The sequence below is a fragment of the Microtus oregoni genome, unplaced genomic scaffold (assembly GCF_018167655.1).
Source record: "Microtus oregoni isolate MIOR12 unplaced genomic scaffold, Mior012 000009F_ref0000495, whole genome shotgun sequence".
In the NCBI taxonomy this organism is placed as follows: Eukaryota; Metazoa; Chordata; class Mammalia; order Rodentia; family Cricetidae; genus Microtus; species Microtus oregoni.
In genome coordinates, this window is record NW_024543068.1 from 13,810,225 (window position 1) to 13,824,423 (window position 14,199).

The 14,199-nt window shown below is 43.5% G+C and overlaps 1 protein-coding gene across 4 annotated transcripts in view; it reads right to left on the reverse strand.

The window, feature by feature from the left end:
- Positions 1-12,024, reverse strand: part of Psen1 (presenilin 1) — a 51,792-nt gene extending 39,768 nt beyond the window's left edge. Inside the window, exons 1-3 of one of the 4 annotated variants that reach the window (XM_041658291.1) lie at positions 11,905-12,024; positions 2,907-2,978; positions 2,674-2,813 (exon numbers count right to left, since the gene is read on the reverse strand). In XM_041658291.1, the coding sequence (XP_041514225.1) occupies positions 2,674-2,760 (87 nt within the window). In that variant the 5' untranslated portion in view covers positions 2,761-2,813; positions 2,907-2,978; positions 11,905-12,024. Of the gene's footprint in view, positions 1-2,673; positions 2,814-2,906; positions 2,979-9,292; positions 9,347-11,516; positions 11,821-11,904 lie in introns of those variants that run through there. The other 3 variants (XM_041658292.1, XM_041658293.1, XM_041658295.1) reach the window with 3 other exon arrangements.
- Positions 12,025-14,199: the final 2,175 nt, after the last annotated feature.

The window sequence follows — 14,199 nt, forward strand, 5'->3', positions numbered from 1 at the left end:
AAACAGGGGCTGGGGTGTATGTAGAGTACTTGCATAGCATGTATAAATATCTGGGTTTGAACTGCCACATGATAGAAATGCATTTTTGTTGTTTTCAAGAGACATATGCTGTGGGACAATGGTCTTGTACTTTGTAAAGATTTGTCACTTGTATTTTAATAAAACGCTGAGTGGCCAAAGTGGGGCAACGAGAACAGGAGAATTCTGGAAGGGGAAAGAGTCAGTCTGCAGTCATGACCCAGTTGCAGAGGAAGCAAGATGAGAATGCCTCACTGATAAAGGTACCAAACCACACGGCTAATACAGGCAAGAATTATGGGCTAATTTAAGATGTAAGAATTAGTTAACAAGAAGCCTGAGCTAATAGGCCAACCAGTTTATGATTAATGCAGACCTCTGTGTGTTTCTTTGGAACTGAACGGCTGCAGGACCAGGCAGGACAGAAACCTTGGTCAACAGACATAGAACAGAAAAATCTTAACCGCCTTTACAAATAAGAAGTACATGCCAAATAATACGGCCTCTAACTTTAATAAAGTTGGTTACTTATTTGCTATGCTTTTGATCAGTTGGTTACTTATTTGCTATGCTTTAGATTAGTGCTTCTTAACCTGTGGGTTACAACTCCTTTGGGGTTGTACATCAGATATCCTATATATTAAATATTTACATTATGATTCATAACAGTAGCAAAATTACAGTTATGAAGCAGTAACAACAATAATTTTATGGTTGGGGGTTCCCACTATATTAAATGGTTACAGCATTAGGAAGGTTGAAAACCACTACTCTAGATGCTTAGAACATTATACAATAAAATTTTTATAAATATTTAGACTTTAAAAAATAGTGACTCTTATCCAACATAAAGTCCCTTCACTATAAATAAGATTATACATAGCAGTCCACAAGATGAAAACATATTTTGGGACTCCTACAGCCCATCATTGCCTCTGTCACAGAGGTTACGCTAGGGCTGGAGAGAAGGCTCAGTGGCTAAGAGCACTGACTGCTCTTTCAACACCCACACGGCAGTTCACAACTGTAACTCCAGTTCCAGGGGAGCTGACATCCATGGTAAAACACAAATGCACATAAAATAAAAACAATTAAATAAAAGAGGTTATGCTAAGACATCTGGAACAAGGAATGTTTTTTACATGTTATGTCCAATTACATTACCTAACAACAGATAATGGTGCTTAAACTTAGACAAGAACGTCAGCTAGCAGACTGTAAAGATTTGTCTTTTCCAAAATGACTTCAATTCAGTATACTGTGGGAAGAGTAACCAGTTCAATCCTGAACCTATTTGTTCAGGACTGTAGTAAGAGTTTTTTTTTTTTTTGATTTTTCGAGACAGGGTTTCTCCGTAGCTTTTGGTTCCTGTCCTGGAACTAGTTCTTGTAGACCAGGCTGGCCTCGAACTCACAGAGATCCGCCTGCCTCTACCTCCCGAGTGCTGGGATTAAAGGCGTGAGCCACCACCGCCCAGCTGTAGTAAGAGTTTTAAAACTTGAAGTCCTACTTTCTAGTGTTGGGCTACCCAAACTCCTTGTGCTATCAAAACATTTTAAGTTATACAATAACTTAGACTAGTCAGCAAATCATCTAACTTTACTGATGAGAAAGTCAGGAATCCTAAATCTTCAGGCCTATTGCGAAGTCTGAACTCGGTCAGCAGTGATTAGCTAACAGGGTTACAAAGAACACAAAGAAAATCTTGAGCCTATTAGTGTATGTGCGTGTGTGCATGTATAGACGTGCACGCGCACACACACAGGTACTCTCAGAGACCAGAAGAGGGCATCAGATCCTCTGGAGCTGGAGTTAACAGGCAGTTGTGAGCCACCCATGTAGATGCAGGATCCTCTGAAAGAGCAGGAATTGCTCTGAACCCCTAAGCCACCTCTCCAGGTCCCTCATACTCATTTGTGACTTGCCTTTAATGACAAATTTTAGTAGCAAGTATACACAATCCCCCAAAGCCAGCCTTACAGAACTTAGACTGCCCTTGTCAAGGTTTCCTCCACCCTAGTTATATCTCAGGAAGCTCCACCACTCCCTAGTCACTTCACAGGCCTACTATGGAGTCTGTACTTGGTCAGCAATGGCTTACTAACAGGGTCACAACAGACAGATTTCTGTGTGTGCACATAGTCTGTGAAGAGGGTGTGTACTGCACCATGTACCCTGTCCTATCCTCAACTCAGACCTTTGATGCTTTACCTTGTATAATCACCGTCACTAAATATTTACTGAACACTTCCAGAAACTGGCCCAGAAACTAGAAAACCTAATAAAACGTATCCCTTCTTCCTTGTAGAAGAGTAAGATCACGACAAATAATGTGGACCATGAGGTCCTCATACCTCAGGAAGCTGAAGAAAGTCTCAGCTGAGGTGATGAGGCCAGTAGGACCTGCATCAACACTCATGTGGTATCAGCCTTATGGGCTGGGGGAACAGCTCAGTACACCAGGATAAGTTCCCAGCACAAGAAAGTAAAACAAAAGTAGTTTTGGGGCCCCATTCACCATGGCTATGATACTTTAGCCCCAGCTTAGTATTCAGTAAATAAAAATGTCCAAAGTAGAACAAAGCTGCCCAGGCTCAGCACCTTCCAGAGGCGCGTGATGTGGGTGGTGGGAAGCTTCAGAAGCCCACACTGTACCTGGCTACGGACGGTGTTGTTGGAGTGGCTGTCCTCAGACATCTGTGCATTCTGGAAGTAGGACAAGGGTGCAGGTATGTCTGTCATTGGAGCGACTGTAGAGAAATACCCTTTCAAGGAAAACAGAGCCTCTTGGGATTCTGAAAAGGGAAAAACAAGGCAGAACTTCAAGCTGTTAAGATTACTCACTTGTTTGTAAACACTCTCATGAATTATATTCTGTAAAAACAAACCTTTCTCTCATGTGTTCTCTTCCAGGCCGAGCTGCTTAAGGACCTTGAAGGGCTTCTGTCACGTGTTGACTCCTGGATTAGTATGAAATAGGATTTTACCACGTTACTCATAATTAGTCAAATCCACTCAAACATTTGCAAGTCAGAAGAAATGTGTTAACTTGCTATGTGTGACTTTTGGCTGACAGATTTACTGTGTTAGGGAGAGGTATGGCAATGAGACCTCAAGCACTGAGATACTTTTTAACTTCAAACCAAGAAGTCACGTGATTTTAAGAGACGGTCTCGAATTTCTTTTTTTCTTATTGTTGGTTTTGCCTTTTGGTGGGGGGTGGGAGGTGGGCGGGGTTTCTCTGTTTAACACTGACTGGCTGTCCTGGATCTTGGTCTGTAGACCAGGCTGGCCTTGAACTCAGAGATCTGCCTACCTCTGAGGCTTCTTGGGTGCTGGGATTAAAGGTGTGCATCACCACGGGTTCAAATTTCCTTTTCTGTACTGACAACTCTAAACTAATTCTTCCATCTTCATACCATAGATGCCTAGCTCTCTCACTTCACAACCCCTCTCTAGCCGTCTCATTTCACCCGACACGGCAGCCATTTATACAAGCAGAAGAGGGGATGGGCACTGACTTCCGTAGCACAGTGCTTCGAGGCCCTGGGTTAAGAGCTGGGAAACAAACCTGGGTCCTCTCCAAGAGCAGAATGCACCCTTTAAACACTGACCCGTCTCTCTATCCCCAACAAATAGCTTTTCTAAGAGAGGGGGGCTCCTGGGAATGGAACCCAAGGTCTCACTCATGTTAGACAAGCCTTCTACCAACCCACACCCCAGCCTTCTCATGGCAAATTTCTAGTCACTGCAGGATCTCTTTTATGTTTATCTGTCTCCTTCCTTCCATGCAAAATTTAAACAAAAAGTAAAAACATCTAATTAGTTATTCACTTTATCCACTCATTTACGATCAAATCAAATAGCTGGGTGTGGTAACACAATACTTTAATTCCAGCACTCAGGAAGCAAATCTCTCAGAGTTTGATGCCAGCCTAGCCTGTATAATGAGACCCTGTCTCTAAAAAAAAGGGGGGGGGGGGCGGGGAATGTACCATGAAGAAGTCAACTATTTCAACCAAGATCTCATCTGGTAAACAAAGTCATCCAAACCCACATATAGTACACTGTCCTTGCCTAAGGCTTTACAGCAATTCAGACTAGGTTATATTAAACTCATTTTTATTTTTGGTTTTTTGAGATGAGGTCTCACTATATAGCTCTGGCTGTCTTGAAATTCGATCTGCAGACCAGGCTGCCCTCCGCCAGCCTCTGCCCCAGAGTGATGGGATTAAAGGCGTGCACCACCACCTCAAGGCTTGTGAAACTCATTTTTACCACTAGCAATAATACTACTGCTCACAAGTAAACAAGATCCCTAACATCAGCAACTGCTTTTAGTATAAAGTGAAACCTGAGATATTTAAAGTATTTTCCACAGACAGTCCTAGCATTTATTTTTATAAAGGACTGCCCTTTTTACTTGTTTCTTTAATACTTACACAGTCTGTTTAACCATCAGAAGAAGCCATACTGGAGCTCTCGCAGACATATCTTGTAAGAACCATCAATAATAACACAGCCACTACTTCCGCATATTCCCAATGCTATTTTCAAAGTTCTTTTCATAATCATATTCCATTTGATTCTTTAAAAGTCCCCATGGGGGGCTGGAGAGATGGCTCAGTGGTTAAAAGCCCTGGCTGTTCTTCCAGAGGACCCAAGTTCAATTCCCAGCACCCACATGGTGGCTCACAACTGTCTGTAATTCTAGTTCCAGGGGCCTGACGCCCTCACACAGACATACATGCAGGTAAAACACCAATGCGCATAAAATAAAAATAAATAAATGGGGTAGAAAAGTTCCCTGAGGGCACAGAGTTGGCGCGGTGGTTAAGGGGCACATGCTGCTGCTCTTGCAGAGGACCGAGGTTTCTTTCCCTGCTCCCATACAGTGGCTCAAAACCATTCAACTCCTGTTTCCGGATAGCTGATGTCTTCTTTTGACCTCCACAGGCACCAGGCACACAGATATGCACATATTTATACACAGGCAAAACACTTATACACATGAATCTACAAAAATTTCTGAAAATAATAAAAATTCTCATGAAGGGACAGTTCTCTCTTTAACCTCCACCCTCCACTCCTATTCCAGGGAGCTCTTTCTCTCCCTTTCAAAAAACCTTCCTTGCCTGCCCTTCCCAAAAAGACAAAAACAAAAGACAAAAATTGGGCCCAAGACTCTGCATTTACATGTCCCACACAACAAGCACCTCAGTCTACAGCAAAGGGATCTGCCTGTGCAAGGTTAAGGATCAAATGAATAACACTACCAATCCAGAGCCCAGGGCTCTTCTGGTCACCTAGAGAAATCACAGGCCTCCCCCGAAGCTCTGAAGATCACAGGGCATAAGAAGAGCATCCCTGATAGAACTGTCTTCAGAAGGAGCCCAAAAGCAGAAGCAGGCCATGCCACGGCAGGGGAATAGACACACACTGCTTAGCGCTACAAAGAAAGGGGTAGGCCAAAACAGAGTTGATTTTGATCAGGAACAGCTGAAGAGAGTGATGGACAAGGTCAATGACCCCACGGTTCAGGCAGCATGGCAGAAGGTACTTGCAAATCTGATAACCTTCTCAGCTGAGAGATGTGAACACTAACAGCCAGTAGCAGGGAAGGGACCTGCATTGCAAGGGAGGAGAAGGGATGTAGATCTTGGTGCTTTCCACTCTGGACACTGCTGAGAACAGACACACTGAAGCTCTTCACTGCCATCTACTTCCTTTCTATCAGACACTGTGGGATCAAAGCGCCGAAATCAAAGGGCCAAAAGTAAAAGAGCAAAACCCCTCACTACCAATCAGATCCTACCTATGGAGCCTGTGCTGCTGACCTAATTATCAGAGTGCCTTACCTGACATGGCCAGCCTGCAAGGACTTTTTAGTACATTTTCGAGTAAATTTTGAGTACGAATGGCTCAGGAGGTAAAGCCAGGTAATCAGTCTTTTGACTACTATAAAAGGATCCCGTTCCCGTTCATGGACCGTCCCCCCATAGTTCTGTCCACAGTATATTTTCTTTACTAGACCTTCACATCAATTCTGATCTAGCAAATACTTTACCCTCTGCTTTGGGCTTGTTCCTAGCACAACTCAGGCAGTCAGACAAAGGAAAAAGCGATCATTGTTCTGACGAGCAACTACAATTTCTATCAGACAAAGACACTAACAAGTGGGACGCAGATCTGCTTCCTAGTATGTGCAGACCCTGGGGCCCATCCCTAGTACTAGGGAAAACGAGGCAGATATACAAAGGGGAAAAGAGTCCCAGAACTATAAATAAACTCGGAGCTCAGACATGCTCCGCAGAAACGTCTATGCAGGGTCTGGGGAGATGGTTCAGGGTGAGAGTGCTCGCTGTGGGATGGCAAGACCCACTTCAGTACTGGGTGGGTGAGTCTGGCAGCTCAGCTCTAATCCCAGCACACAGGAGGCAAAGACTGGACATTCCCAAAGCAAGCTCCCTAGCCAAACTAGCTATATCAGTGAGCTCTGGGTTTGATCGAGACTATGTCTCAGAGAATAAGGTGGAAAGTGATCTAGAAAAGGTCCAGAAATCAGTCTCGGGCATACAACAAAATATGCAAACATCCACATACCACATATGAGGAAAAAAATAAAGTTTCTATACAACTAGAAACCTCTATAAACTAAAACTTCAAACACATCTCAGGAGCAATGTTTCAAGTTTCAGGATAGGTTCCTAAGAGAAAATCCCACTCAAGGAAGCAGCCACAGGGCTAGAGAGGTAGTGTGTTCCTAGAGTACTTGCCTAGCACAAACCAATTCCTGGGTTCAGTCTCCATACACATAAGCCAGATATGGGTTTGAACATTTCTAATTCCAATACTTAGAAGAATGCAGGCAGGAGAATCAGAAGTTCAGGAGTCAGGGAAATGCCACATAGCTGCCCAAGGAGAAAAATGCTGGAACGTTACTGTTCCAGCCACAGCCTCGTGGTGATACAAAGATTAATAGAAATGGGTTAATTTAAGATGTAAGAGCTAGCAAAAAATACACCTGAGCCATAGGCCAAAGAGTGTTGTAATTAATATAGTTTCTGTGTGATTATTTAGGTCTGGGTGGCTGGGAAACAAAGGTGCAGTATCCGCATACATCTTGCAATGGCCTAAAGTGAGGGTCTTATTTCTTAACGGGGAGGGAGGGTTTAGTCTACACACATATACATAATCTAAGCAAAAGCTTATTTAGCAATGTATATACTCTAAAGACAGACCCAAGTAGGCTACAAGAAAATGCACAAGGAGCAGAACGTGAGTGGGTTCTGAGCTATAGATTTTAAAGACTTTATGATGAATATTTGAGGTGGATGGCATATTCAAGATAAGGTGGCCTTTTTAACCTCATAAAGTGATATCTGACCCCAAGGGGACAAGAATTAAAGAGCAATCTTTTTGTTGTTATTACCACATATCTACCTCCTTTTTGAGACTGATGGATGTCCCGTGAGCCCAAGGCTGGCTGTTAAAAAAAATTAAAGCTTTCTCACAAAAGTTGGGGCGAGGGTCTCACAACTGACCAACAGGCTGCACAAATGGGCACTTTGGCTGTTCCCCCCGCCCCCCTACACACACTTTCCCCACTCTATCTTCTACTTGTCATTTAGCAGCTGCTCCTTGATAGGCAGCCCAAACGCTGACTCCAGTTTTGATTTGTTTATTTTGGCTGGTGGGAAGCAAATAAGTGTCCTGTCCACCACTGAGCCACACCTGGGCTCTCCCCTTGGTTGGTTGTCTGGGACAGGGTTTCACTACGTAGCCTGCCACCTGGCCTGTACTCAGCTATGTGGATCAGGCTGACCTCAAACTCCTGGGTGCTGGGATTAAGGCATACCCTGTCATTTACATATTTATTTAAACAGGGTCTTGCTCAAAATGCTTGACCTTGAGGTCCTCCTGCTTCCAACTCTCACGTGCTAGGATTACAAGTGTTTTACTATCAAACCTGGTTCTACTTGAGTTTCTGAAGGCTCACATTCAATAATAAATGTAACCAAACTCTAAACTGTATTCAGTAACTGAAATAGAAATCCCTTAATTTAGGAATAGCCAAGACAGACTCTTAATTTTTAAGGTACAGAGAGCAAATCATTTCCCCCGCCCTCCAAGAGATCTGAAAGTGACAGAACTAAAAAGAGCAAGGGTGGTGATGCATCTTATTGAGTGTGTGTTTTTCCCTCTTCCCATCCCACTCCACCTCTGTGAACCATCTGTGGTAGATAAAATTATTATTCAGTAAATATTCTCTCTTCCCCCAGTATCCCCAAGAGAAGAATGGTTAGCCTTCATGTCTTCTGGTTCAGGATTCTCGGATTCAACCAACTAAAGACTGAAACTATGTGACATGTAGTTTCTTTGCTCTTCCTTAACCAACACAGTGTAACAATTATGTGTTATTAGATATTCTAATGGGGAAATGATTTAAAGTATACAAGAGGATTTATGTGTATAGATTATAAGTAACAAATGTATTTTTGTTCAGATTTTTTTCTTCAGTGCTAGGGATCCAGTGTAGGTCTCTGTACATGACTACATTCTCGCCCCAAATACTATACCGTTTTATATAAGGACTGAACTGGAGCATCCTTAAGTTTTGGAATCTAGTGGTCCTGGAACCAATGTCTCTTTGGCCTCATGATGGGTAAAGTTCATTATTTACCTTCTAAGCCTTTAGGTGAAATCCTATGTGCCTTTGTCAATATGATCTTAGTTGACTGACACTGGCAGATATGTGAGCTACGCTTGTGCAGTTGGCCCTGCTTTTTTATACATTCGACATTGCCTTGAGACACTAGCATGGATTGGTACTCCTTGCCCTCCCCACCTAGGCCCCATAAGATGATGCTCAAATCAAAAAAGCGGCCCCACACTTCTACCTTGAAGCAGAGCCTTGAGTGAGATCTATGTGCTCTAGGCTGTTAGCTCTGAAGGAGGGCTGCTATGGACACATCCTGCTGCAGCTTGTTTTAAAAGTGGTAATGTTGGCTGGCTCAGAAGATGCAATGAAGACGAGCTAAAATCAGCTGAGGATTTCTTAGTCAAACCTTCAGGATTAAACATATTAGAATATAGATGTTTTCTGGATTTTGTAAAGGCAATGTGATACAAATATATGCTTGATAGTACTTCCAAGAGCCTTGGAATCACAGAAGTCAAATCTAGGTCTACAGTGAAACAAACCAACAGTCTCAAAGTGTATAAGACAGTATATAGAATCTGGGCAGATGGCTCAGTGGGTAAAAGCACTTACTGTGAAAATAAGAGGACTGGGGCTCAAATTCCTAGTACCACAGAAAAGCCAGGCAAAGCTATTATGCCTGCAATCCCAGCACTGGGGGTAGAGACGAGGATCCCAGGAGATTGATGGCCAGCCCTCTAGCTGAAATACCTTCAGGTGCAGTAAAGGAATCCTGGCGTAGAAATAAGGTACAGGGCTGATGAGCACTTGCTGCATATATCTGAAAACCTTAATTCCATGCTCAGAACCCACATAATGTAAACAAGAATGATTCCTTTGTATCACAGCACTAGGATCCCCATTATGGATACACACACATAATTAAGTTTTCAAAAACTAAAGCTGGACGTGGGGAAGCATTACTTTACTTGTGAGCTTGAGGCCAGCCTGGTCTAGATAGTGAGTTCCAGGACACCCAGAGCTATATAGAATGATCCCTGTTCAAAAAAAACAAAACAAAACAATTAAGTTAAAAAAAATAAGGGGCTATGGAGGTGGCTCAGGAAGTAAAGGTACTTGCCCCACAAGCCTGGAGACTTGTACCAGTACCAACTTAAAGATGGAAGGAGAACTCATTTCAAACTTCTGCACACACACCATGCCACCACCATCACCACCATCCCCCAACCCTGCATACAAAAACAATAAAATATAACTTTTTTTTAAAATAAGGTGCTAATAGAGAAAACATCCAATGTCCTTCTCTGGCCTCTGCACTTGCAAGCATGGATGCACGCACCCACATATATAGACAAAGACTCTAGCTTTGCATATAACGTACACGTGTGCACACATACACACACCCACACAATGAGAGTCTACACAGTTTTCTCACACACAATGTACTATATGTCCTATCTACCTACACAGCCTAGAAATAGACTACAGATTCTAATAGGTTCAGATCACATAGGACTAATCTCATCTCATTCACTCACTGTCTCTCTCTCATCAAGGCTGGCCTTGATTTTCTTGCTCAGCCTTCCAACTAACTGGGACTCCAAACGCATGCCACCATACCTGGCAACTAGAAAGACTCTTTTCCCCCAATGTTATTTTAATATTTTTATTTTCTATTCTTTTAAATTGTAATAACTCTGTAATGAAGTTATGATTATTGTGAGTCACTGTCTCAACCTTCTGTGGAAATGGATAGAATACAACTAATTTTTCATTAAAGATGATTATTTACATCTAATTAGCTTGTAAGCTTCTGATATTTATCATTGCCTAAATTCTTCTGCTTTTACTCAACTTAAAACCAGGAACTAGGCAAGGTATTATGAAAACCAAACAAGAATTCTTCCAGCATCAAAGAGGAACTCGGTTTACACAACAAAACATTGTGACATGTGCCCGGGATACTTTAGAAATCAGATATATTTTTTTTTATTTTCAGTTAAGATCTAGCAGAGAAGACAAGTTCATCTTTACAATGATTACATGCTAAAATAAAACTGCTAGCTATACTGGTTATCAAATCATTAAAACGAATTTCACCTGTTTCCTGTAACCCTTACAAACATGTCTGTTGGCACACTTGAAACTACTATCTATGGTTCACCTTCCTCTTTCAACGGCACAATGCGACTCCGATTTTCAGATACTTCTACAACACCCTTTCATTCCAAGTCGCTGACAAAGCTTCCTCAACCTCAAGCCTCCCTGCCTTCTGGCTTCTGTGACACTGCACTATTGTGGCTCTACACTCATCCTCAGCTGCCTCCTTACCCTCCTTCCACCTGGCTCTTTGGGAGTTCCTGTCACCCAGTTAGCTACTCAAACATCAAGCAGCAAATCTACCTAAGTGACCCATGCCTACAGTTCTAACCTCAGGCCATCTTCACCCGCTGACACTTCAAAAGTGGTATTTTCAAACCACTTCCTAACTTCCTCATTTCTCATTCTTGAACTCAATCTCATACTTTGGCTGAGCCGATCGCTTGTCCTGCTAACGTTTCTCCCGTATACATTCCCGTTACTGTAACTCTCATCTCTCCAAATTACATAAAAGTCACCTAAATTCTCTTATGCACTCCAGTCTCACTACCAGACAGATCTCTGTCCACCGCAGTGTCACATCAGAAAACGTGAAAAGGAAGAAAAGGAAGCACTAAAGACGCCTACAAGAGTCGGGCATGCACCTTAACAGCTCTGATGAAGGAACAAGCGCCGGCGATACGACTCTCTGCCTGGCAATGGAGACACAGAGAAGTTAGCCCTGGGTGCCACTCACTTCTGGACTAGGACACACTGGAGACACGAGACGGGGAGTCTCACCAGTTGCTCAAGCCGACCCAGCCTAGGGCGCTTCCTCTATCTCCTGCTCCACTCCCGTACAGCCGGCCACCCCCGACGGCAGCCACCTGCTCCGGGACGCCCGGGAAAGCCAGCACTTCCGGACCAACGCTCGGAGGGGGTCACTCTTAGCCTGGCCGGGCCCCAACAAACTGGCCGATCTCGTTTCCCGTGCGGGGTTCCTCGGTCTCCGCCCGGCTGGACCCCGCCCCTCATCCTCGAGGACGCCCGCTGCGCGGCCCGCAAAGGCTAAGGCCCCGGCCCTCAGAAAGAACGAGCGATCGCAGCTGGCAGACACCGTCCGTCCGGCACAACCGGAAACTCACCTTTTCTCTCCGCGCCCAGGCGGCCGGCTCGCACCGGAGGTTTCGGTCTCTGCTACTGCTGTTTTGTTTCCGACGAGAACTCTCGGCCCACAGAGCAGGTCGTCCTAGGCCCCGCCCTAAAGGCCTCGTCAGTGTCGTCATTTCCGGCCCCCACGACGTTGGCTACAAGCACCAACAGTGAACGGGACTTCCGGTGGCGCGCGCAAACTGTGAGGGCTGGGGCTGCAGCTGTCTTGGCTCATTTGAAGCTAGGATGCTGTGGGTCTAAGATGCTGGGCGATCTGAGGCAGCTGTAAGGCTTAAGACTGATCTAGTGTTCTCCCATGCTAAAAGCGAAGGCATTTCCCCCTTGTTTTTTGGTTGGATTCTGAGATTCGTGTGTTCCTTGCCGGTATCAAACACACCCTGTACACAAATACGGCCTTGAAAACCTATTCTGGGCCTGGCAGTGGTAGCCCGGGCCTTTAATCCCAGCACTCGGGAGGCAGAGGCAGGCGGATCTCCGTGAGTTCCAGGCCAAACTGCTACAAGAGCTAGTTCTAGGACAGGCACTAAAAACTACAGAGATTCCCAGTCTAGAAAATCACCTGCCCCCCCCCCAACAAAAAAAAAAAAAGAAAACCTATTCTGTATACACCACGCGTTTGCACATCATCCTTCGTTTTGAGAACATTTAAAACCGAACACTTCCCATTTCTTCACATTATTTATTTGTACAGTTGCTCAAAATGGATATAATTAATTGTTCGTGCTCTCAATAAACTAAAGCGATTGGTGGGTAAAAAGAATCTGAGAAACTACCCTAACATTCTAGGCTCCAAATCTGAAAAGGTCTTCCAAGATGCAAGCATCTGGAGAGCAGAAAATGTTTCCTGCTTTGATTTTGCATCCGTAAGATTTTATGTAATTGTAAAGACGATTGTTAAGTTATGTCTGTCGTCCAACTCAGAAGTTGAGGGCAGGTCAGTAAACTGAGGTCAAACTGGCTTCTTAACAAATCACAGGGCAAACTGGGCTACACAGTGTCTAATTTATTTTACTTCCCAGATGCCTCGTTCTAATACCAGAGCAACCATCTCTATTTTCTCCCAACACTCCCAACCCTGCTTCAATACAGATTTCATGTAATATATTCATGCGTAAAATTTTCATATTTATCTTTCACACCAGCAGAATGGCAGCTGGGAGGAGACATACCATACATACTTCATACCATAAATTTCTTAACCTTAGTCTTTCCCCCAATAAAGTACATTTATATATGGGAGGAATACAGAAAATAGTGGAGACCACACAGGAAGCACAATACAAGCACTAAACAAAGACAGGCTAAAACGTGTTCATTATCCTAACTGCAACCTTTGGTAGAGCCAACCTCAACATAACATTTTGTTCATGGAGAATTGGTATATAAAAATAAAAAAAATATATAGTTCACCCATGTTATAAAACTCGCATGAGTTATGTGCAAAGCCCAGTGTGGTGGTACACACTGTCAAACCCAGGAGGGCAGAGGCAGGTGAGTTTGAGAGACCAGGTCTACAGAGAAAAAGAGAAACCTTGTCTGGGGGTTGGGCAGGCAGAGAAGACACACAAACTGGACTACAGATCCTTTTCCTGTTTTCTATATTCCTCTTTCTAGGAATATGAACACCCATGATTCATTACCCAAGAGATGGTGCGAAGACAGACATTAGGGGAGCACAAAGGTGATTAAACATTGACACCTGTGAATACCAGGTGGACTGCAAATGTTTAGAGAGTCAAGATAAGCTATCATATCCCAATCATGCTGCCACAAAGCATCAGTGGAAATACTGAAGAATTACACACACTTCCAACAGGATGAATGAGACATTTGGAAGGTACATAGTAAATAATTTCTTAGAATTACTAATGAAAAGGAGATGGAACCTAAGTTAATTCTTTTGTGTTTTGTTCTTGAAACTAAGAGAAGAAAATGAAATGAGCTGGTTTGTGGTGGAACATTCCTTGGGAACTGATGCAGTATTGAAGACTTCAAGGTGAGCCTGTCTTAACAAAATTATTACCAAGAAAGAAAATTACTTGAACAAGGCTCTAGAAACTGTAGGGATGGCCAGAAAAGAGGTCTTCTAGGTAACTCACATGGAGTTATTACAACAGGCAGGACTTAAGTTTGCTACATTCATGAACTAGATAAGTAGAAATTCAAGAAACAATGCCCAATACTTTTTCTAACAAGTCTTTGATAGGGTTGAGGGCTATTTGCTGCATGTGGTGGACTTGTGGGTAAGTAGGCAAGAAGTCATTCAA